Here is a 27,087-nt window from a genome sequence, read left to right as displayed (position 1 = left end):
TTTTAACTTTAAAGTTAACATATACAAAATCATCATTTCGTGGTTTTCAGCACATTTTTAGATATGATATTTATATAAATTTTATCTAAATCACACAGTCTCTCCGCAAACAAAAGTAACTTCCCTTCGTCTCTGAATACGAAGCTCAATCTTATGCAACCTCCCTTCTTCCACCTCTTGCACAACGCTCACCGCGTTCCGACCACAGTCGTTACCCACGCGCCTTACCCTACCGACGGTCACACGGTATACGCGAAAAGTGTTGATACTAGCAACTATTCGATTACTAAGTCGAATTTTTATCAAATAGTGCAAGCCCGGGATAGTGAGAGTGTATGAAAGAGGGCGGAGCATGCGCTCAAGTTGTTAATTTCACTTTCTAGGGGACACTGCGCGGTAAGCTTAAGTAATACTCGTGTGTAAGCAAGTGAATAACTTTCTTTACTTAGGAAGTACTGTTTTAATAGAAACTAGATATAACTTTATCAATTGTGGTGTAAAAGTTTATGTGCATATGAATAGTTTTTAATAGAAATTGACCGATTTAGCTGAAATTTGATTTTCAGATAGATCGGAGCTGAAATAAAAATATATAGGCTCTATATCGGATGACACACAATAAAGCTCTGAGATTTCAATCCCATGACATACCTATTTAAGTACATTTTACTATAAACAACTTTTATTAATTATTTGAGTAAAATACGTACCTTAAATCACATATTAATGAATTGAACTAACATTTAGGTCAATTATTACACATGAATGCACTGCAATTATAAATTAAATACCTACGCTTGTCACATAAATTTATCAAAAACTATATGTAACTTAAACTAATAGATATAAATTATTTACACAAATAAGGTATACAATTATCTTTTTTGAAAACCTCTATAAAGTACTATTATTTATTCAAGTACAAACACGACATCGTCTCCATAAGGCATTGCGTGTGTTTGTATATTTCTCTATCCTGCATCATTACAATAACGACAAATACACTCTATGTTGAGACAATTCTTGAAAACGTCGGTTAAAAATCAAAATTATACTCTTCATAAGCTGGTTCTATTCGATTCAGCCAGAAAATAAGATATTTTGACCATGTAATTTAATAAGTGCCTCTCTAGCTTGATAATGGAGCTTTCTATTTATGAAAATCGAAAATTCGTCCAGTAGTTTTTGCTGTGAAATCTAAAATATAAACACAGTTTATTATATATTCAATAACCAGCTATACCAAAAAAAAGAGCACCTGCTTTTCATAAAATACGACCAAGTGATGAAATATCAATCAAAATAAATAAAATCTGACAATCAATTCACACAGGCATAACCTACTAATTATTATCTTAAACGCATTGTCTTATAAGCATTACAATAGTTTAACAGTTGCCCCAATACAAAGAATAAATAATGCATTACGTAATGCATTAGAATAGACACATAAAGGGACAGATTATACACGAATTAATTAGAGAAAGTAATATATATTTAAAAAAAATATTATATAATTTATCGATTTGCAAACTAACTACGCCCAAACACTGGATGAATTTTCCGGAATAAAAAGAAGCCCATGACGTTTTAGAGCAAAGTAATCTATCTATGTGTTAAATTTTATCAAGATCATTTCAGTTATTCTGTCATGATAAGGAAATAAGTGCTTAATTAAATTAAAAAACAAAACAAATAATCACTTTCGAATTCATACTGGTAAGATAAAGCTATAATTACACTATTTTCCTGTTGTAAATTATTTCAGCTATACAAATGATATATTGTATTCTAAGTTATTTATAAATGAACTAACTAGTTTACTAAATTAACATAACCAAATACAAAAATTATGATTATCGACTTAATAATACAATACGATCGAAATGAGTCACTAGTGCAAGAAATTAAATAAATGTAAAACAATTCTTCCGCACAATGTATTACAATAACTTCCGGAGAAGTATGTAACAGTGAAAACTATTTTCTTTTACTCAGTTACAAGAATTTCAACTTGAATTAATTCTGCACAATGTAAGCGTGCGTGTTTGCGTATTTTGTATTCGTGTGAGAACTCGAGCAATACTTGAATTTATTATTTGAGGAAGAAATAGTATCTGATTTTAAAGTTATCATCTATACTCATATTATAAAGCTTGTTTGTATGGTTGAACGCACTAATCTCGGGAACTACTGTTCCGATTTGAAAAATTATTTCGGTGTTAGATAGCCCATTTATCGAGGAAGGCTATAGGCTATATTATAATATCATCTCGCTGAGACCAACAGGAGCTGAGCACTGCGGGTAAAACCTCGGAGCATAGCTAACTAATTACAATTTTGTTTTTCTATCTATTTTTTATCAATAATTGTGTGTTTTATCATTGGTAAAAGGCAAAAGCTGCATATCTTAAAATATAAGTATGTAATAGTAACAAAAAACTACCTTTGTAACCTTTCTATAAATACAAAATACAAATAGACACTTGAACCGAGATTAATATTCTATAGCGATGAAGATTGTAGAGCATAAAATAACCAGACATTATAAAAGTGTCATAAAGCATTAGATATGAAATAATATTAAAAAAATACAGGAATATCATCGTACAAAATGCAGAAAATTGCAAGCAAAACCTGCTACTATAAAAAGTGAAATACAATTTCGAAGCAGGCTCGCCCACTGCAATTAGAGTATGATAGTGTTTATCTTCATTGCATATTTATAAACTAAGACGTGTTCTTATCATTTTATTAAAATGTAGAAATTATTCTTGCATTTCATTTAAATCAAGTGAACTCGGTATTAAATGTAAATTATTTAACGTCTAGCGAATTTTTTTCGTGTATAAAAAAAATCACAACTGTGTCACAACTATGATGATACCGACTTACATACCTACATAGTATTATGATCATTCATATTATTGAAGTTCGCATATTATTATTATTCAATAACATTTATTCTTAGGGATTTTTCTATGGTTAGTAACAGGTTTCATTTCTGCCTAAATGAGAGCTGTGAGATGACTGTCTAACAGTCTAAAAATAGTACCTACCAACATAATAGACTACAAGCCCATGTTGAAAAAGTTATGGGTTTTTTGAACCACCAGGTGACCTATCTAGAACGATATAAGAGCATAAAATAATAAGATTCAGCACTATGCCGTCACTTGTAAGCTGTCCACCTGAGTGCAGATGAGAATTCGAAGGTACAGGTAGAGATTTTTTCCCCTTGTCTCTATGATTTTTTTTTTTGTACGACGTTGCGGAATAATGGATTAAAAGCAGTATTGAAACAGATGTTTTGCGCGAAGTGACAGTAGTACCCACCTCAACGCTTCGCTTATGAGGCGTGCAATAGTATGACACAGATGCCGTATGACCCATAACTTTTTCAACATGGGCTTGTAGTCTATTAAGTTGACACCAAATACATTATTGACATAGAGTTAGATGCAAAAATAACACTGTATATTCTATCCTATACGTGCCTATACCAAGTGTACATTAATACAATAGTAGTTTACACATAAAGGATCTCCAGTACATTCTGTTACATTACCTAACCATCATTAATATTTAGGATAGCGCAAGGCCGAGTCTGACATGTGAATACAAATCAATGCGCTCGCCATGCGGGTCGCCACATAAATTAGAGTGGCGAAAACTCCATCCATCTCACAAGTCATATGACTTTGTAGATTTTTGCAATAGGCCTATGTTTGTTTAAGGGAGTTTTTAAAAATATTCATTCAAGAAATGGAATCCATCAAAAAATAGTTTTCTTCTTTGGCGTGCTGAGAGTAAAATTTCTAGATCGCGTCATGGCAATACCGTCACGTCATGGAGTAAGGCGACGATTTTGGTATCTTTGAATGTTGCCAAATAAGTTTCGTTTTATGTTGTGCACGGCACATACGCTCTTTTTTATATTATTTTTTATATTAATTTTTTTGATATAAAAATGAATCGCAAAATGTGTAAACTCGAGAACGGCTAAACCGATTTCGATAATTCTTTTTTTATTATATTCCTTGAAGTACGAGGATGGTTCTTATGTAGAGAAAACGTAAACATGTACCACGGGCGAAGCCGGGGCGGACCGCTAGTTGTAAATATTTATATTGATAGATGAATTAGTAATGTTCTATTGAAACAAATGCAAATATGAAATTAAGCAAAACTTTCCTTGCTTTTCTTACCTCTTGCTTTTAATAAAATTTAAACGACTTTTATTACACAACAGCATATAAAATTGTAATATTTTCCACACTATGTATCGTAATTCTTTCTTCTAATACCTTGTGTAAGTGACAGTGTGTGAATTAGAACAAGTATTACCAACTTCTCATTGCCGTGTATTGTGACTATAGATTAGAATTTTCTATGGGAATTATAGGAAACTAGCTGCAGCCTGCGACTTCGCTCGCGTTCACTAAGTAAAGGCTGGCATCGGTTACATTTACGAAGAATATAACAATTGCCTCATAATAAAAAATATACCGGCCGAATAGAGAACCTCCTCGTTTTTTTTGGAAGACGGTTAAAAATATAGGCATACCACATAAGTAAATAAATAAAGTTCAAAAGTATGTTTTTACAACTTAACTAGGTATCAATAAAATATCTTAAACACTTTTTTTCAACTTTCCTAAAAAAAACAATTCGTCTTATAGGTAATTATTGAAAATGAAAGCATCAAATCAAATATTTCGGTACTTAAAATGTCATAAACACCTGTTTTGAAAGCAGCCATTGTTATGCTAATGCTTATCAAGTGTGCCAAATTGTTCAAGTTACTATTAAGTTATTTGGAGCAACCGTCACACCTCTATCAGCGAATAAATCACTACAAACTTGTACAATTAACTAGTTTTTAACAATTGCCATTTGTTTTGGATTAACACGACTAGCTGTGCCCCGCAGTTTTATCCGCATTGCTCCGCTACTATTTGTCTTAGCGAGATGATATATTGTAGCCTTCCTCAATAAATTGACATTATATCAGTGAAATTCAAATCGGACCCATGGTTCCTGAGATTTACATGTTCAAAAAAACAAAAGCTTTACAATAATAAGTATAGATTCAAATCTCTGTTACATGACGTATCAAAAAGCATAAAAACCTAGAAAATGTAAAAAAAATACAAAATATTATAATGAATTACATATTCTGTCTTACTTTTAATATTACACAGCTATAGTACTATATTTTGTTTTAGAGTAGCATCTCGTAGTTTTTTATCAAGTTGTACTTGGCCAGGTTTAAATAAAAAAATACTCTAGAAACCGCAAGTTTCTAAGAAGCAAATAAATATAAATAAAGTCTACTAAAGAAGCCGTAAATACTCGACATTTATCACATAGATAAATTCTTTATACATTTTTAATTTCAAGACAGACTGCAGGAATTTTTTATTCCTTCATTTTTTTCTGACGATCGGGTTTCGTTTAAGAAGTAGGTATATTTAGTAAATACGTTCACAACTTTGCGGCAGGACTGCAGGAAAGATGTGAAATGGATGTGAACGAAAATATAGTAAAATAAATAAAAATCAAAGTCACTTGTATAAACCAAAATTAATTTTGCTAACCTTAATAAACAAAAAGACACACTTATTTCCTTTTACATATTGTAAACCGAAGTCTGCAGCGATTATCATGCTGTTTTCACTAATGTATAACGCGGTCCTCGAGTAAGGTTTAAGAGCATAAACAACGCGGACAAAGCCGCGAGCGAAAAGCTAGTTTAACATTCAATTAAAAACATGCCACATTCTTGCAAACCTCTCCATACATCTACGATTTGACATATTTTACCAGTAAAGATAAACCATTATTTAATCGTAATTAAAACATATTGTTGTCTGAATTGCAACCGTTTAAAAGGTTTTTACCATTAAGGGCATCTTGGACGAATAAGGTGTAGAAGGTTATCCACTAGTTTTTATTATATCCTTTTTTATTTCATAGTTTGACAATAACATTTAATTGTAGAGAATTTAGGACTTAGCGCTTTAAGAATCGTAAATAATTGAAAACTCTGTTGAATTAGGAAAAAAATGCCGTCATTTTTATCCTTAAATGTTGATAAATTGTTAAAATGCTTTATTTAAAATAACTAACTTTCAGGGATCAATATTGTAAAACATTAATAATAATATAATGACCTACCCATTCCTTTGATGTCTCCATGGATAAAATAATTATCTCTTCTTATTACTTTTAAACATGAATCACATATATCTAGATGTTAATCTTTTCGCTTCCTCATAGACAAAAAGATAAAGCTATAGCCATATTAATTGTTATAAAATACAATTTATGAATAAACATTTAAAAAATGATTACAAGTGACTTTTAATTAAAAGATACACTATTATCATAAACGAAAGTAAGGTCGAATTACACCAATGATGAATGATGGTTAAATAAATCAGAAAGAAAGATATGAAAATATTCCTTAAAAAAATAATCTAATACAGTATAAGCCTTAGAGACGGGTAGAGCGCAGCCTCACATTTCATGAGAACTCTGATTCATTTTATTATATAAGACGTAAATTAGTACTCTCTCGTTGCAGTGTGATTCATTTTCCTTAAAGTTAGTTTAATACTTAAAATAAATAATGTCCCGAAAGAAATCTTTGTGTCAAACGTGAAACACCATCAGTCCATAAGCAAAATGGATTGTAATGCAGTAATAAATATTAATCACTAGCTTTCCGCCCGCGGCTTCGCCCGCTTTATCTAAAACATAATAAATTATATACTAAAACCTTCCTATTGAATCACTCTATCTATTAAAAAAACCGCATCAAAATCCGTTGCGTAGTTTTAAAGATTTAATCATACATAGGGACATAGGGACAGAGAAAGCGACTATGTTTTATACTATGTAGTGATTATGAAATATATTATAATTATTATCGTATATTTAAATAATCCACAAACAATGAACTCACTTACCTAAATGATCGTATGAGCGCTAAAACTTTCACTTTAGCGATTCCGATTTTGTAATTACATAGGAATGTACCTTTCTTATTTGCTTCCTTAAACACGTCAGTATTATAAATCGATATAATTATAATTTACATGTTAAATATATGTGAATCATTGATTTTATGATACACTTTAGAATATAGCAGCACTATAGTACCTAATATTGTAAAGTAAGTAACTAAGGGATTGGACAAACCAGCGGGCAAAAGCAAGTATTTCTATAGCGTACTTGTTAATTGTTATTCTGAAATAAGTTCGAAATATTCTTTTTGCCGAGTATCATCAAAACACGTTCAGTGGTTTTCGCATGAAATAGTAAAATAACGAACACATTGAAATGAAATGAATTTTTTCAAACGAAAAGTGGTGTTGTGAGTAAAATATTATTTGCACAAAACGTTTGAATTTATAAATAAATAAATACTTACATACTGTTTCTTTTTAAACATTTTAAATTCACCACTAGCTTTCCACCCGCGGCATCGCCCGCGCAGGCAAAGAAAAACCCCATAGTTCCCGTTCCCGTGGGGTTTCTGGGATAAAACCTAGCCTATGTCCTTTCTCGGGTATCAAAATATCTCTATACCAAATTTCATGTAAATTGATTCAGTAGTTAAGGCGTGATTGAGTAACAGACAGACAGACAGAGTTACTTTCGCATTTATAATATTAGTATGGATTTATCTGGACATGGCATAACATACACGCAACTTTCATATTTATTTCAACTTTTTTATTTCCTTTTCCGTTACGTCGGACCTCCGTACGTGTATTTAGAGCACACATATACGGCCCCGGCTTGCCTTGACCTCCCGCACAAGGACATCTGCATTAGATAATCTGCTAATCTTTCTTGTTCAATCTTTATTCGCTAATTCAGTGAAAATTTAATTAACACTAAAGTCAAGGTGAAAGAATTAGCTTCTTTTTGTAGAATAAGTAAATCGGTTATTTTTGCGTTGATTTTATCTACCTATTGTTAATTTTACAAAATAAATAAAACCGGCCAAGTGCGAGTCGGGCTCGCGCACAAAGGGTTCCGTAGCAGCAAATATAATAAATTACAGTTAAATCAACCTATCTCAAAAACTATAAGAGATACTTTGATCAAACCAAAAATCGTTGAAAGAGTTAATTAGCATGCATCACCTCTATTTTTTTTAGAATTTTATACCCCGTAGTTATAAAAATAGAGGGGGGGGGGGACATACTTTTTACGACTTTGAGAGCTGATATCTCAAAAACCGTTCACTTTAAGAAAAATGTTTTTTAGAAAACTTTATATCATTTTAAAAGACCTTTCCATTGATACCCCACACGGGTATGTACATCGAAAAAAAAAATTTCATCCCTCAGTTACATGTATGGGGGGCCCCACCCCCAATTCTTTTTTTTACTATTTAGTGTCATATTTTTGTAGCGGTTCATACAACACATATTCCCATCAAATTTCATCACTGTAGTACTTATAGTTTCCGAGTAAATCGGCTGTGACAGACGGACAGACGGACAGACGGACAGACGGACATGACGAAACTATAAGGGTTCCGTTTTTGCCATTTTGGCTACGGAACCCTAAAAACATAACAAAACTTAATTGTGTTTTGACAGTTTTCTATATTCATTTATTTTTAAAAGTTGATAAAATTTACTTGATAAAATAAATAAAAAATACATGATTTCTAGACTTTAAATTATGTATATTATACACAATTTAACCATAGTCAATAGATTTTAAGTATTCGTTTCCCTATAATGCTTCATCTTTTCCAAGTAACATAAAAAAATTACCTCGCGTCAAGCCGAGCAATTACAGGACAAACGACAAGTTTTTCATACGCATTCATGAATTTTCAACAGAAAATATTGCTGCGCTCCGCGGTTTCACCTGCGTCCCTTCGCTCCTGTTGGACTTAGCGTGATGATAGCAGGTCTTAGCGTGAAGATAGCCTATAGTCTTCCTTGATGAATGGACTATCTAACAACGAAAGAATTTTTCAAATCGGATCAGTAGTTTCTGAGATTAGCGCGTTCAAACAAACAAACTCTTTCGCTTTATAATATTAGTATAGATAATTCAAAAATACTTAATCTGTATCTACAACACCATACAATAAATGATACCGATTTCGCAAATAAAGCCGCCATTCACGGAACAATAGTGTTGCAACCTGCAACTGTATAGGAAACGCTTGCAACACCTATACAAAGAGAATACTTATCTGTGTACTTACTTATTGACCTGTGCACAGGGCTGGTAAATGTCAAGCGATACATAAATACCTTCATATTCTCAGCAATTTGGCGCCAAAATTAGGGTAACTCAAACAAATGTTTGAGGTAATTACAGAAATTTTAAATATATAATTTGTTGGTTTACAAATGCTTATAGAACAAAAATATTTAATTACTGATTTATATCATAATTCAACACGTCCATAATATAATTTACTATAAAAAAAGGTTAAACCGCTTATCTACAAGTAGGTATCTAATTCGTTAAATAATTTTAATTTTTGCACATTTATATATTACTCGAAAATTTAATTTGTTTTATAATTATATTTTCAAACTTCCTTATTATTATTTTAAGGTCAAACGAAATTAAATTGTAATACTGCTTTTCTTTCTAATTCCTCAATATTAAAATGTTGTTTTAGTTTTGCATAGATTTAAAAAAGATATGAGATACATTTCATTTATTTCTGTATATTTTTGCGTATTTTATTAACATTTACATTGACATAAGTATGATAATAAATTGCCATTAATCTATACTTATAATAAATCTGTAGAGAGGCCAATTCTGTACATGAAATATATTTAAAAAAAAACTATGAAGGGGTGATAAGGGATCGCTACTGATGCCAAAAATGCAATCAGTAAAATTTTTGTCTGTCTGTCTGTCTGTCTGTCTGTCTGTCTGTCTGTATATTCGTTATAGAAACAAAAACTACACGACGGATTTTAACGAAATTTGGCACAATTATTCTTCATACTCCTGGGCAGGTTATAGTAAAAGAATCATGTAAATCGGTGTAGAAACACCAAAGTTATACATGAAATACGCTATAAGTCATCGCGCGTGAATTACATGCCATAAGGATTATTTTTGTGTATCAGTTGCCGCGTTCGACGCGCTTCGCGGCGGGAGCTATAAAAAGGCGGCAGGTCTGCACCCGTTTCGCGTTGTCACGGCATCACGTGTGAACGGCTGAACCGATTTCGATAATTCTTTTCTATTATATTCCTTGAAGTACGAGGATGGTTCTTATGTAGAGAAAACGTAAATATGTACCACGGGCGAAGCCGGGGCGGACCGCTAGTACATAATAAAAACTTGATTATATAATATGATTTTGCCCAATGCTGAACTAAAATTGAAATACTTAAGTATTATAGAGAGTAGAGATTAATGAGTTTAAATATACTTTATCAAGTTTTATTTTGTCAAATGATATAAAAGTTTTGAGTTATGATCACACGATGTTTACAATAGTGTTGTGTATAATCAATAATGTGTAAAAATTGAATATTTGGATGTAATTTCATATACCTACGTACCTACAGGCACGTCGGCACCTCAACTTTTTGAAAATTATTTAAATTTATTTATAATAGGTACTTTATTGCACAAAAGTAAATCTAGTGCAATCTTATAAGGTAGGACAAATATTTTGCACAATTATTGCAAATTGGCCTTATTGCTATACAGCAATCTCTGCCAGGCAACCTGGTAGGAAAGGGAATGTAAGAAGTAAAAATTATCGTCAGTTGTTCCCCTCAAAACATTGAATCTCATGACATTAGTAAAATGATGTCTAAAAACGTTTTATACGATACATTGTTTAGCTAATGACAGGTGAGGTGTAAGCTTAGCGAGAGATTTCACTCTTCATGGTGGCCGGATATCGGGGTCGTTCACCCGCGTTACGCTGCGTCTGTGTTACTGCGAAAGTATCCCTGTGTTTATCTGAAAACCTATATTATATGTTACCTATATGTTACCTATATTATGTATACTGTTTAATATCGTAAATTGGGGATATACCTATTTTCAAACAGCTTAAAAAAGTAGGAAGTTTTCAATTAGACTGCATTTGTTTATTTGAGTTTCTTACAATGTTACCTCAGAACTTTTGACTGGATAATCCGATTTTGATAATTCCTATTTTAATTTGAAAGACAAATAAATAGAGTCAACCTATATAGGCATAGGTTGACTCTATTTATTTGTTCAGTTCGGACAATTTGAAGACAGTTTAGGTTTTTACTGCAAAATGCTTTACAAAATATGAAGTTCTTGACAATTTTTTCATTTATAAAGCTTTTTTGTGTAAAATATTATTCTCTTTCTCTGATAGAAAATACATTATAATTGGTACACGCATCATGCTCGACATTAGATAAATTACAGATAACAAAAGAACAGATAACCTTCCGTAATTAGTAAATTAAACATGAAAATAAAGCTAATTTGTGCAAGTGTAGCGCGCGTATCCGCTTACTAGAGCAGAACTAATTCATGGCTTCACAAATGTTTTGATAAACAATGCCTTGTATTCAAATGTATTGTGAAAATGAGCAAATATTATGCGCCTTTCACTGAGCGTGCAAGGGCAGTAATATAATTAGATACATACTTATTTTAAATCGTTTTAAAGTGAAACTTTGGCAGCGGTAATGGAAAATTGAGAGTCAATTTTAAGAAACCGTCACGTTTTACGTTAAAAGGAATGAAAAAATGTTGCGTGGTTTTATGAAACCATGGTAAAAGTGAAACTGTTCGAACGGTTCCGAACACTGCTTTGTGTAGCGCATGTCGCGTGACGGTCGGCTGCCGAGTAGGTATACCTACCAAGACCAGACCAAAAAGTTTGAGACGATGTAATAAAAGTTTCACTTTAAAAAGAGAGCTATATTTTTAAGAACTTTTCTTATATGTATATTAGACATTAAACAAACCTCAAATCATAAAAAATATACTTTCGATGTGGATCTACCAATCCGCAACATGGTGAAAACAAAAATGTGCTGATGATAACAAATAGGTTAGTTGTTCCTAATTATTAGGAATCAATTTAACTTGTAACAATACGACCTTTTTGTACTTTCTTCTTTTGTACCTTCAATATTCTTTTTGGCAAGACTTTTATTAAATATTTTTAATAAATATTTCAGGACAATTTTCACACACGGCATGATCTGATCCCATACTTTCGCTTGTGTTATGGAAACCAGATGGCTGATAAACATACATATATAATTTGAAATAAATACTTATATAGATAATTAACACCCAGACACAGAGCAAACATCTATGTTCATCACACAAATATTTGCCCGGGAATCGAACCCACGACCTCTGGCTTGGCGCCCTACCAACCAAGCCAACCGATCGGTCAAATTATTGCCTTGTAATTTTGTATTTTATAGCCTTCTCTACCTTTTGTTATTTCTAGTGTGTACTTTAAATAATAAACTACGTGTGATAAATATAGTTGACGCTCACTCTCACACGCAAGACGCGGAAACAACCAACAATTTCTATTCACACAATAACTTTTAGAAATTCATCGTAAATTATATAAAAAGCTTGTCGCTAGAACTATTATTATGTATATTATATGCATATTACATGACAATAGGTAACTTTTACATATAAACAAAAATTATGATAATTTATCTACCTTAATGTGATAAGCATTTTGCATACAAACAACTAATGAATAAATAATGAAGTTTAAACATAATTGAAAAATATAACAGCATATAATTGGATGCAAAACAAATCCTTCTATAAATATTATAAATGCGAAAGTTTGTGAGGATGGATGTATGTATATATGTTTGTTACACTTTCATAAAAAAACTACAGAACCGATTTCAATGAAATTTAGCACAAACATAGAGGTATCCCGGAAATCGCACGGGAACGGGAAGTATGCGAGTTTTTCTTAGAAACTATAGTAGAATAAAGACACACATACACACATTAATCCTAAAAATATAAGTTTATTTTGCGCTGCAGTCGTATAAAAATACCCATCTACTGCTCTATTAAATTACATTTTTAGATGTGCATGCACAAATTGAAATTAAAACTTACCAACATAACAGCGACTGTCAACTTGCAATAACATAAAATCAGCACCCAGATTTTTATGCAAAACAATATTTTCTAACATTGTTGAATGTATGTGCACACGCAGCTTGATCAGCGGAACGATTCATTGGAACTTTTAATCCAATAGTTTTACTTTAAATCTATCCTTGGGTACATTAATAATGTTTTACTTTCTCTAATTTTCCATAAATAAATATCTCTACTTCAATTATGTAACGAAATTTATATAGATATTTACTTCAACGTTAAAGGCGACATTTATTCATTAAGTCATAAATAAGAAAACAAAGTGTTTTATAATTTATTGGTCTCAATTAATGCGATTATTAAGAAATAAAATACTTTTATCGGTTTTACAATGTTTTATGACCACGCTCACTATAAAATGCACGTAACACTAAGTTCATTTATTTAATGAATAATTAGTTATGTAAATAACATAATATATTTTACAAATTATCATGATTATTTTTCCGACCCAAATATCGACCAATAGAATTGCACCATTCGACGTCACGTGGTACAACCTACATGGTATTATACTGATAATTTTTTGAAAATTTTCTCTGGTCGTTGACGTCAAACTGACAGGTTCAATTCAATTGTGAAATTATTGGCCGACATTTGGGACGGAAAAATAATCTCCCGAATACCACACGAGCTTCAAAATTATCTGGCATTTCCCTCAAGGTTCCCTGCAAACAAATAAAGTCGTCAAGTTTTTCAGGAAAAATCACTCGCGCTTCGCGCTCGTGATTTTTTAACCTTGACTAAAAACTTGACTCCTTCATTTGTTTACAACGAACCTATCGGAAAATACCCGATAATTTTGAAGCTCTTGTGGAAGTCATGTCATAAGTGAAAATTATTGAAATTTCATTTTATAATCAATCTCTATCTATAAAAATATCCATCAAAATCCGTTGCGTAGCTTTAAAGATCTAATACCTACATATAGGGACGGACACACAGCCACATCGACTTCGATATAATATACTACTTAATATATAATTACCTATTATTCATAAACTTCTCTAAATAAAAATCAGAAACTAAATTGATAAAATTCTCCGAACTGATGATATGTAATAGGTAATATGCATGTATATAATTAAAAAATACTCAAAGTATCATTTATTACAACATATTATGTACAATTATTAACAGATTACGAAATAAAACCGGTTTCAAACATTCCCACTAACTTATGCTGGCCATACACCATACTTTCTATCGTCCAATCGGCATGACGCTGCAGCTTGATCCAATCTGCAGTTTGTCCATAGAGACCACACACACAACGTTTGAATTGTCCAATCGGCAGCAACGTTCAGTTGAAGCCATGGCGTCACCGGTGACAGACGACGATGTTTTAGCCGTTTTGGGCGTTTTATTCGTAAAAATGAAACAAAAAAAGGATTATATGCCGGGAAGATTGTTGTTATATATATGTACCTATTTAACGAGAAGTACCCAATGTGTTAAGTAATCTGGTACTTCATCTATCTCCCAAATAAATCTTATCCAAATCCGTAACCGTTGACATCTAAACATCCATATACTTTCATATTTATCGACCAAGCGAGCGAAGCGCCTATGCTTCAGCCTTCAGCTTGGACGAAAAATCTTGACCAGATTGAAGTGACGATCGCATACCGCCATACACGGTCCAATCGACATGATCCAATCGCCATGATCAAGCCAAAAGAATCGAAATTCGATTGTTCCGTCAAGTATAACTATCATGCCAAATAATGCCAATCCACTCCCACACATGGTCAGTTCTAACTGATCCAATCGGTAGCGTCATGCCGAATGGACGATAGGAAGTATGGTGTATGGCCAGCATTAGAAATATAAATACGCATCTCTTTTCCACTAGTGAAAGTGAAAATTCATTTAGTTTCTTTACTTCACACTTTACTGGGCACAGTTTAACAAAATCTATTAAACCGGGCTTAGCTGTTACTATTATCACGTTAATTAATGTTCAATGGAGATTTATGTAAATAACTTATTATGGAAACGAAAATTTGTAACTTTTATTATTTAGTTTCTTCTTTTCTCGTACCTAAAAGTAGTAAGTTTAGCAAATCGTCGAAGAAATCATTGGCAGTATAGTTAAATGAACGAATAAATGTTATCTAAATCATCACGACAATATTATTAATTAGTAGGGAAGGTGTTATGTGGTGTTATAGCTACCACACACGCTAAGGTACCTACATCTGACAGGTCCACCTGTACAGTGTACAGGTAGGGTGGAACGTGTGTAACTGTGTAGGAATCATAGAACTAAATCTAAATAAAATGTTAATGTGAAATCTGAATAAACCTGTGCATTTTTTGTAAACCATAGTGTGTACTCCTTACATTATACTATATCTACGTCTACAAACATATATTATTACCTATATATTTACACATTAAAATGTCCGACACGAAATACGGACATAGCCGCATACATCCGAAAGTTTGAAAGTAACACATGTAAAAGTTATTTACATGTGTTGTATAATCACATGCCGCAACTGTCATGCGATGTAATGAGACACTTTATACAACTGATACCATAATTTCTTTACTACTTTAAATGCTTGAGTAACCTCTCAAATTACTTATAGTAGAAAACGAAGCATTCATAGGCTAATGTTAAAGCCGACTGGTTAATATTAATCTATGTTTGATTATGTTCAAACGCGAGTCTAATTTTCAATTTTTCTATTACAGATGGCTCCCGTAAATTCACTACGGATATGTGCCATTCTCTGGCTGTTCTGCGCCGTCAGCGTTAGAGCCGATGCCAACGACAATACGACAACAACAAAGACAATAAGAACAACTATCCTACCGTCAAGGACAACACGAACTGAATTAAAAGTATCAAGGAGTCTCAACAACCACGACACGCAAACCGTTAACGTCAGAACGAAATCTGGCCACCTCACGCAGCTTATCGTTAAAAAGAAGGATGGAAAGTCTTCAACGCACGCTAGCACCACCACCCCTGTGCCTACCACCGTTTCGGTCAAAACGACTTTACCTAATATCAAATTTAACACAACCGAAGATAACAAAAACAAAACAGACTCGAGAGATCAAAGAAAAATTAGCTTCGGCCCCGTCAATAGTGATTTAGCTGGTTTCGATTATTATATCAATCGCAATAAACACGACGAATTCAGTGACATCAAAGCTGAATACGGAAACTGGTCACCAGTATCCGTGTATCCAGAATCACACATTCAAGAAGATGGCGGCAAACCAGAAGCCGACCCTGAAACTTCTAGCTATTATCCCACGTACGATAATCAAGAGAAGGTAGAAAATAAAAAGGTTTACATAACATCGACGAGTTACATGGACTATAACGGCCCTATTAAAAGTTATAGATTCGACCCACACAACCCTGTTATCAAAAATGATAGGAACCCGGTATACATAGAAGTAGTTAGTACTAAAGTTTCAGACGGTGAAGGTAAATATAAAGTGCCTGACCCAGTTATGGTGAGCTCAGATTCAATGTACGTGAAAAAGGCTATTGATAAATTTAACAAAAGAGGAAGGTCGATATTAACTTTAGGTGAGGATGGAATACCAGAAATTCAAGGTGTTAGAATGCCGGATGACGAGTCAGATAAGAAGACGTGGAGGAATGCACGCGTTGTTAATGGAGAACTTGTACCATATCCCGAAGGCTACACTCCACCCAAAGCGATACCAGAAGCAGATGTCTACCCAGACTTAGCTGCTGCTGATCCAGCTCAAAACTTGGGACCGTTTACTAAAGAAGACAACTTTGAACCGAAAGATGGACCGTTCACTAAATTCGACAACATTAAATTCGAATCGGATGACTTCGTCCCATCTGTACAATACAAACCTAAAAAAGAAAACCATTACGTTAAAACTGGATACGGACCTTTCACGAAAGCTGATAATTCTAAAGTGGCTAACTCTAAACTTATTGAATACATCAAACAGATCAATGACCAAGAGTTAAAACGCGATTACTTCAGCGGTCGCAGTTCAAGAGCTCACAATGGTGACCTAGATTACGCGGAGAGTCACATTCAAAGGCGTATGTTACAGCATCCAGGTGAAAATAATTTTCCCAATTCAATAATGTACACTCCGAAAAACGCGAAGCCAGGTTTTGATGAAAGTGTAAGAAATCCAGTCCTTCAATACGCTCATCCAGATCTTGGAGTACAACCAGCTAAAGCTACTAGAGACAATATTGAGAATCATGAAAATAAACGCAAAATTAATTATTATACTAGTAGTGTTGTACCGAAAAGTGCTCATCCTTACCCAATGGAACCCATTAACGGATATAATCAACAACGTAGTCAGAATATTCCATCTAATAACCGGTACTATGAGGATGAATACAACAAGTTCTCATACTACGACCACAGCCCTGCAAAATATCCGTACGGATACGGCTATATCAAACGCGTTCCTGAGCCATCTCTATGGCAACGCTTCACAAATTCCATGAAAGATACCATCAATAGTGCAAGTCAAACAGTGCAACAATTCACTAAACCTTTAATCGACCCTATTGCTAAAGTCACACAGCCAATCTTTGATCCTCTCTCAGAAGCCACACAAAAAATATCTCATAACCTAGGTTTGTATCCCTCAAATTCATTACAAAGTCAGAGATATGCACAGGATAAGATTGGAGTAGCTGCTGCGGCTTCCGGCGCACCAGCGATGCTACCAGCTTTAGGACTAATGGCGGGTGGTGCTGCGTTAGGCCTCGGAGCAGTAGCCGTTGGAAGACTGTTTGACGTCAATCTAATGCGCAGCGCTGACGACAGCGCGGACGAAAAGGAACACAAGCGATCCTTCGGGGACGCAGTTTACGATTACGACAGAAAAATTCTCAGCAGGCAAAAGTTCTACGACGACAATTACAAGATGCCAAGCGAGAACGTGTACGTGGTTATGTCTCCGGACGGTAGCGATAGAACGAAACGCCACGTCAGCTTCTACGAGCCCTTCCAAGTTGTTTCTGGCGTGAGACAGCGGCGGAGCGTGAAGCGAGATCTCGTGGACGACATGACGGACGACTTGCAGCACATTGACTCGAACCCGGCGCAGTCGAGCCTCACGTCCGCGGCCATGGACCTGGTGAAGCAGACGGACTGGAGGGACTCACAGTGTGCCAAATTCACATTCTGCAAGGTCCTCACCTCACAGCCCTCAGACTCTATATTTGCGATGGAAAAGAAAATGGAGTCGCTTCTTAAAATGTGAGTTTTATTTTTACTTTATCAAATTATTTGGGTTTCGATGCTTTCAAACAATCAATTCACTATAGACTCGTATCGTATATAAATTTTATCTAAAAAATCAAACTGATGTTAGAAGTTATCATGAGTGGTACATTTTTCATGCGACGCGCATTCTTTGTATAATGTGATAAAGATGAAATGCAAGTATTTAAAAGCGTTTAAATTTCTAATCGAAAAACATTACATACTTATATAAGCTTAAAATGTTAGAAATAATGTGATTAGTAAAAGATACAGAAGTCATATTGTACAAACATTTGAAAAACCATTCGCACCTTTCATGCACGCGAGATAAATATATAAGACAAGTTCTTTCAAACTAGTTATTTACTTCGACACTTTCTATGGGTCAATAAACATCGCTTTGTGGGCATGCTCGTTGCATAATGTTTTCTATATTATGATTTTGACATTTTACATGCTAAAGCAAGACATGAATTGTTAAAATTTCAAATAAATTTAAGGCAGAAATTTGATGAAAAAATGCGTTCGAAAAAACTGGAAAGTGTTCTGGAAGTTTTGAAGATGGGTAATTTAATAGATATTGATGTCTATCGAATTTGAATTTCCACTTACCATTAAAAATATTTGGAATATTAGGTAGTGGCAAAGTGAAAATTCGAAAAACAAAACACAGAGAAATCGATAAAACCATGATAAAACCCGCCCAATTTTGATAGAAATATTTTAAAATCACGGCCTCCTTCACGTAGGTAAATATGTTATTCTACACCATCATCTATCAAATATCAATACATTCCAATCCATGCTTCATTTCACTATTTCTTTTTGTGAATGGCAACAAATATAGGTATTATTTTCATAATGCATACTTTACTTTCGCGAATATTAATAGAATTCTTATTTAAACTTGAATCATTGCAAAACTATTGGAAAGTGGTCTGTAATCATCATAATCTTTAAAATTAAAAGCACATTAGAGGCTTTAAATCAATAATTAGAATTAACCTCGATAATGGGTCGACCATAATATACCTATTAATTTATGATTATGTGTTGCTTACGCAAGTCGATAATTTTCTCTCGACGAATTATATAATAATCCTCATATTAACCTCTTAAAATCTTGATCGACTCATTAAAAATGTATAATTCATTAAATATGTTAAAAATGTATTTTATGTGTACACGTACCATTTTTTGATGCATATAACATAGATACAAAAATTTTAAATTTATCTATCTTTTGGATTAAACAAATACCTTCATCGAAATCTTTCAAATTTAAAATATAAAGAAAAAGCACATTTATTAATAGGTTCTTGAGCTATATAAAACAGTGTACTTACTACTTGTATAAATAAAAGTTAAAGTTATAGTCGACTAAAAACAATTCAACCGTGTATTGATACACTGAGATGCTTATACCATGTCCATAATTCATATTCATGAATACAATCTACTGACATACATACTGCGGTTAATGTTACTGCAAATTCTTTTAATTATTGTGCATTTGCTTAAGACATTCGTTAAAGTCATTGTTAATATCTCGTAAATAATATTTGAACTAAATATTGAACCGAAGAGTCAAAGAAAATCAAACGACAGATAATAAAGTTTATATTATTTGTATGTTGAAAAATAGACATGTTATTATTTATATTTATATACATATTTCTATAAGAATTCTTCCCGCGTATTTTTTCAAACACAAAAAATTAACTTATAAAAGTCGAATATCTTAAGGGCTTGGTCTAGTAGTGCAAACAAATGCATCCTGTCATCCTATATTTAAATAATACAAATGTACTAAGGGAAAGTTGCTCCACTTAATTTTTAAAAATTAAATCATTCGTATAATTTAATATTCGTAATAAGTACCAAAAATGACAATTTGAAACAATTTTCGTGAAAATTACACCGGGTGATTTTTTTTTATCAGTACACAAAATTTGCGAATACTTTCTATTGATATCTTCAACTTCATGTTTATATAACTGATCAACTTTTACAAAGAAATTTGGACGAAATATAAAAAAAAATAAGCTTTCCATACAAAATGCATAACTCTATACATTTTTTTCGACCTAAGTTTCTTAGTGAAAGTTGTTCAGTTTAACTAATAAAACGGATAAACAAATTTTGTATTTAATAAAAAAAATGTAATGTTTGTGTTTAAAAAATTATAAAATAGAAAAATACGCAAATGAAAACAAAAGATATTTATTTCTGACTAGCTTCCGCCCGCGACTCCGTCCGCGCGGATGTCAGTCTTCGCGCTTCTACAGATTTATTATATTATGTATAATATATAGATTTATATTGATAAACCTAATAAATCTTTTGCTAGCATTCTGATGCTTTATCGGTTGCACTGGATTTATCTCTTTTTTTTCAATCGCTTGAATGATATAGGATGGGTCCTTGATGGGCATCGAATGCTGAAGTCTCGAATCAATCAATTCTGACAGTAGGCAATTTATGTAAAATCCAATAATGGTCCATCATTTTATTTTGCCTAAACGTTACATACTTTTTTATATATTCTATTTTATATATTCTATTTTTAACGAATGATTCACTCCAGTACAAACAGCAAATAAGCAGACTTCTGCTTCTGCAACGTTTAGTTGTCCCTGAATTTGGAAAAAATAGTCATGATTCTTATCTATGACAAAAGTGTTATTTTTTGCATTGTATTTCAAATATTAATTTTTTTTAACCGCATCTTCCGCATTCATGTCTTTTGCCGGAATTAGACATTTAACTTCTAGTCTAGTCCCAATTTCCCTTTTTGATATGGGAGTGTATAAAGTAAATTTTTTAGATATTTCTCGTTATACTTTTAAAAAGTTATTATTGTCATTTTGCTCATTAGGTAAAGTAATTTCGATATCAGTTTTAAGTTTTTTGATACCTGCAATAATAACGTCATAATCGCCTGCACATACTTATCGATTACACCCTGTATACAATCCACCATCCACATTCATAATGTTTTCCTATCCTCCTCTCCTTTACGCTGTTCACCGATACATTTTAAATGAGTAAATCTGCTACCAGTGAAGGATGTTTCATTGTGATCAGCAAATTTTCACCACTGTTGTCGATTATTTGTTTTTCATTTTTAATCAGCAATTGGGAATCATCAGTTTTGTTTTTTGCAGATTGGTGATGTACCCTAACAATACGTTGAAAAGGGAAAGCATCAACGAATTGTTACTTCTGTTTGTTTAGTTCTCAACACCCACTGAATTTTCTATGTTATTGTGATCTTCCATTACATCTGAGTTTTGATGATGTGATGATAATCCATTCGTTTTAATATTGGTACTTAGAGTTGGTAGACTAAACTAGAAATAGCGGACTAAATTTGTCAGCGCGTCTGTAAGATCAGAATATAAAACCAACATCCTGTATTTAAGTTACAAAATTAATAATCAAACAACATGCCGCTACGTTGAAAATGACTAGAAGAAAAAATTAAAACACCTCGGATCAATTTTGGAGTAAACAAATCATTTTCCCCGTATGGGGATTTCCCCGGATGAACTTGGGAAGTTCAAGTTCTCAATACAAGTTTATATTATATTTCGTATTTCTCAAACGAAAAATAAACATTTTTGGAACTTCAAAAAATTATATTATAAGAAAATTTATGAGCTTACTTTAGTTTTAAAGAAATATACATCCCTTTACTGACACCCCGTAAAATAAAGAAATTGTTGCCAATCACCTTTGCAATCTATTTGGTTTCATTAACTTTATGTTCGAAGATAATTTTTTTTCTAGTAGTTACACGCGTATTTTTTTCGTTTATTTTCCATATCGAAATCAAATGTTTAAAAATACGAATATTTGCACAAAACTAAGATAAAAATAATCAATTAACAAAAATATTAAATTTAATGAAGTAGAGCAACTTTCACTTCGGTATGAAGGAAAATCGAGCGTAGAGCACACGTCAGAACGCTCCGGCCCAAGGAGCGCGACTAAAGAAATTCGCTAGGATTTTTTCGTATTATTTTAAATATTTTTTTAATATTTAAAGAATTATCAAAATTCAAAAAAAAAATTTTTTAAAGGATTAATACTCATTGGTCTTCAACCAACTCGAATAAATTAATGGAAAAAATAACTTTTAGCAGTATTTATCAATCGATTTTGTAAGGCAAAAAATGGGAAATTTAATGAATTTATAACGCTCTAATTAAGAAAATCATAAGTTTTTCGGCAATTGTATTCAGCAGTTTTTAATAACGACTATATAAGGATAATAATGCGCTGATCAGATTGTGTAAATTGTAATCGGTTGCAACGTAGTGAGTGCACAAACTTAGCTCGAAATGATTTTGGGGGAAAGAGACTTATCTTGAAGGCCTGATTAAGGTAACATAAAGTAACTTTATAAATGTGAAAAAATTCACGCGCATTGCGTATATAACACTAATTGATAAACAAGAAAAAAAAATTCAGTTTATCATTTCATTAGCCGGGAAAAAATTGTCAAATAACTTGTTGAAAACGCAATTTTGCTAGACTGCAGCCTTAAAAGCCTTTGCGTGCAAAAATAAGTATAATTTAATTCGGCAACACGTCGAATGAAGCATTCCGAAGAAAATAAATGGAGAAAAGTGAAATGGTTACTATTTAATATTTTCCTCACGAATAGTTTCGTGTCCCCGCCATAATGACCACGCAATACGCAATGTCACACGTTTTTGCAAATGGCTACATTGTTTTTTATGTTACATTTAGATTTGTGATATAGAAAATTTGGCAATAAATAAAGCATTATGTTGTACATTTCATTCTGTGCTTTTTCTTATATATTAAACGTGTACAAAAAATGTATGTCTACTTATACAAAAAATGCGTTGTATTTTATTTATTTAGGTCAACCTTTTTTAACACTGGGTAAACACGCATTACTTTTATTTGAAAGTGAAAGACTTTCATTTTATTATTATTGTATGTATTACATTACTTCATTGTATTACATAAAATAAATGACGCTTGACTTGCGCTAGACAGAATAAATGCTGAAGTCTCTTTATTCTTTACAAAAACATATTTAATTAATTCCAATTGTTTTTTTAATTAAAATTGCAACTATTGTTGGAAGTGTTACACGGAATAATTTAAAATTAATAACCGAATATTGAAATTACATAACCGTCGCTGACGCAACCGCCAAATTTTACTTCAGACAGTTTGCCGCCAAAACGAACCGTTACATAAAATCGGATACGTGGACAGAGAAAGTGTGCGAGCGGCATTCCGAACTGGCCGGCGGAAAATTTGTACAATTTATTAATTATTGCGGAAATAATTTGTAAATCATGATACGGCGCATATATCTAATAGTAATTACTAATTAATATTTTTGTCAGGTTTCATTGTTGCTCTAAGTGACGCAATTATTTCGATGAATGGTGCAATTGCTTGTATGTAAACGTATTGTTCTTTTCACACGAAGCAAGCATTGCATTCATGGTTTTGTATGTGAATTGGCATTTTTTCTAAAATCTCATCTGTCGGTCTGTATGAGTAATCAAATTTTATCATTCATTTAAGTATCACTATTTAATTTCTCTCATAATCTTATTCGAGCATTGATCCTTTTGAGTTAACCTTTACTGACCCATAACGTATTTATATTATTTTCAGTAAATATTCAAAGGTCGAGTGAGAGTTTCATTCGGAAACAAAGGCGTCAAAAACTTTAGCGATAAGCTGATAAGATATCATGTGTTAATTTGTACACGTTTTTCGAATATTACGCAGTAAAAAACGTTGAGTTTCTTGTGAAAGCGGGACTGGCCCTACAGTCAAAGTTACCGCACCGCGCCTTCCTCGTGAGGTTTACGTATAAATATAGAGATTGCGAAGTCGGTCGAGTAAACAACCGCATGAAAGTACTTACCTATATATACTTTAACGAGGAAAATATCGCTAGAAAATAGAAATTATACGTGATTTCCTTGAAACGATTTTCAATATTAATCAGAATAGTAGAAAAAACGTAACACATTTTATTTCTATTTCAAATAGCTTGTCTTGAGACATTTGATCAAATAAACTTAAATAATTATAGATAGATATTATATACTCACCTACCTACTTTTATTCCAATATTTATTTTGTTATGTCTTAATTCATCTCATATAAAAATGGTTTAATATTTTGCCTTAAGCCTGTTGATTTTATATGTTACTAAAATATCCATATAAGATAAACATAGGTACATTGTCGTACCTACACACCCCAAATCGGAAATTTTTGCATATATAAATCCCTTATTAACATCATAATTAATACTTTCCAGGTTATCAAGAGGAAACAGCGCGAACGCAGCTGCAGTGGCCCACCAGCTCGGAGACGTGATGGCGGCCAGCAGGGACCACGACTGTTCACGATTTTATTGTGATTCACAGTGATATCATGGACGAATATAATTGTCTATGGTATAGCTTTACAACTCTACAGAACCTAAAAGTGTTATAATTTATTTAATAATTCAACCAGGACTCATTCTTTAGTAACAAAATTCTGAAAAAGCTATGTTAGTATGTCTAATAAAACATTTTATTATGACTAATGACATTGATTTAAAAGTGAATCAAAACAATACTAAAAGAATTGTTATTTTATTGATGAAAAAATTAATCGCAAATAACTATATTTCCTGTGACACATTTAGGATTCGCAAAACTCTGTAGAGTTGGGAACTACATGTACATGTGGACACTAGATTAGGAAACAAATGAAAAATTCGTTATTTATCCGTCTGTATAGACAGATAGATATAAATAATTGTGTAGCTATATTTTACTAGCATCTATAGCTAATATCAACATCCATTATACAAATGTTTTGTATCGTCGACATGGAACATGATATTGGCCTAAGATATTTGAGTTAAAGTTTAATTCTATCAGAAAAAAATAGTACATGCTTATGAACCTAAAAGAAATTGTCACTGAAATGAATTCGAATTTTAATAGAAAAAATGCAATTGCTAGTATCCGATTATATTACCCATGTTGCGTTTAAAAAAACAAATTGACATTTTGACGGTTAGCTTTCCCTCCATTTTGATGCAGTATTAGGCCGCCTGTCCATCTGCAAGAAAACTTCCGCAAGAAATGTGCGACAGTCTGTCTGACAGCAACTTGCAAGTCTACTTGCAGGTGGAAACGCGGAATTAGACTTGTAAGCTGCCTTATTAAACAGTTTTAAATTATATTACTACATAGTTAGTGTTATTTATTAATTTATGACTTTTATCGATAAATAATATAAGTTGTGATTATAATGTAATAATTTATGAGTGATTTTAACTTTAAATAAAATAATGTTAGATTTTATAAGTATAGGACATATTTAACAAACAGTATTGCCATGCCACTATAGTGAATCACTACATAGTATAAAACAAAGTCGCTTTCCCTGTCCCTATGTCCCTATGTCCCTTTGTACGCTTAAATCTTTGAAACTACGCAACGGATTTTGATGCGGTTTTTTTTAATAGATAGAGTGATTCAAGAGGAAGGTTTTTATGTATAATAACATCCATTAAATAGTGGAGAAGTACTGTTATTTTTGAGGTTTCTAATGTGATGTCGTAAAAAATTACATTGTTTCCGCTTATATTGCAAACGCAGGCTGAACCCTACGAGTTTTATCAAAATAATGTACTAAGTATTATACACATTGAAAAGGTCTACAGAAAAGTCCGCGATGGTATATGTCTATCTCTTATGGATAACCCACAATAACATTTTTTTGTCATTTACTTTTTACGACAAATAATAGCTAATTTTCGAAGCGATTTTCACCAATACAGCATTAATCCTTAACCAATTAAATACCTTGAATACATTGTTCATTTAATATAGATCTATATGGCACTTTACACCGTATGATTTAAGTGAATATTTTCGAAGATATTACAGATTTAAAAATTGCGGGACGTAGCGTTTGCGGCGGTACCGGCCGGCCGGGCCGCTATGTTTTTATATACAACGTTCACAGTTTTTCTGTAGTGTATTTAGTATCAGCATTGCACCCGTGCGAAGCCGGGGCGGGTCGCTAGTAAAATATAAATTGTAATGTGGTGTACTAAAATCGTTAACATAATTTCAGGATCGATATTTGAAAATATTTTTTACAAGTTCATTAAACTTAAAATCATTCCACTTATTTCTTACTTTGTACTGATATAATCATATTATGTACTCTTTATAAAATTATATTCATTACCTATTTCTGATAAGATAGTAGATAATAGAATGTGTACAATAATGTTAAATTTCTAGAAATTATTTAAATACAGTGTGTTTCTCCTTTGAAAATTTTGTCGTAGTTTTTAGCCCAGAGGATATTTTTTCCATCGTTTTACGTGTAAATTGAAGATACTTGATTACCTACGTCAAGTACGAAGCAATTTTGTCAAAAACGAAAATATTTTGAAAAATTGGGCTTCTTCGGAACACGCTGTATATTATTTTAATTTTCCGTATAATGCAATACCAGTAACTTATATTAATTCCAAAGTTCTATATATGCTTTCAATATAAATGCTTAAATTATATTTCATAAAATAAAACTATTTATTTAAATTATTCTAGACATGCGAATAAGGTGTAAATACGCTTCAAAAATGTAAATTATTTAT

At 32.5% G+C, this 27,087-nt stretch overlaps 2 protein-coding genes across 2 annotated transcripts in view; both read left to right on the top strand.

Annotated features, from left to right (window-relative positions):
- Nucleotides 1–27,087, top strand: part of THADA (Thyroid adenoma-associated protein homolog) — a 279,980-nt gene that overhangs the window by 235,943 nt on the left and 16,950 nt on the right. The window lies entirely within an intron of this gene.
- Nucleotides 188–25,828, top strand: LOC149486880 (uncharacterized). The gene is made up of 3 exons (XM_089696981.1): nucleotides 188–396; nucleotides 15,868–18,401; nucleotides 24,736–25,828. Exons 2-3 carry the CDS (start codon nucleotides 15,868–15,870, stop codon nucleotides 24,845–24,847), a joined length of 2,646 nt encoding a protein of 881 aa, XP_089553107.1. The 5' UTR covers nucleotides 188–396; the 3' UTR covers nucleotides 24,848–25,828.

This window comes from Colias philodice, chromosome 7, assembly GCF_061535455.1.
Source record: "Colias philodice isolate Cphi_HAF_F1 chromosome 7, ilColPhil1 Martin Lab GWU primary, whole genome shotgun sequence".
Taxonomy (NCBI): domain Eukaryota; kingdom Metazoa; phylum Arthropoda; class Insecta; order Lepidoptera; family Pieridae; genus Colias; species Colias philodice.
The sequence above is the reverse complement of the archived record's forward strand: the minus strand, read 5'-3'. Positions and strand labels throughout refer to the sequence as shown.

Coding starts and splice junctions, on each gene's coding strand:
- LOC149486880 (XM_089696981.1), top strand. CDS start 15,868: ATGGCTCCCGTAAATTCACTACGGATATGTGCCATTCTCTGGCTGTTC. Junction 18,402..24,735: donor ATGGAGTCGCTTCTTAAAAT/GTGAGTTTTATT, acceptor AATACTTTCCAG/GTTATCAAGAGGAAACAGCG.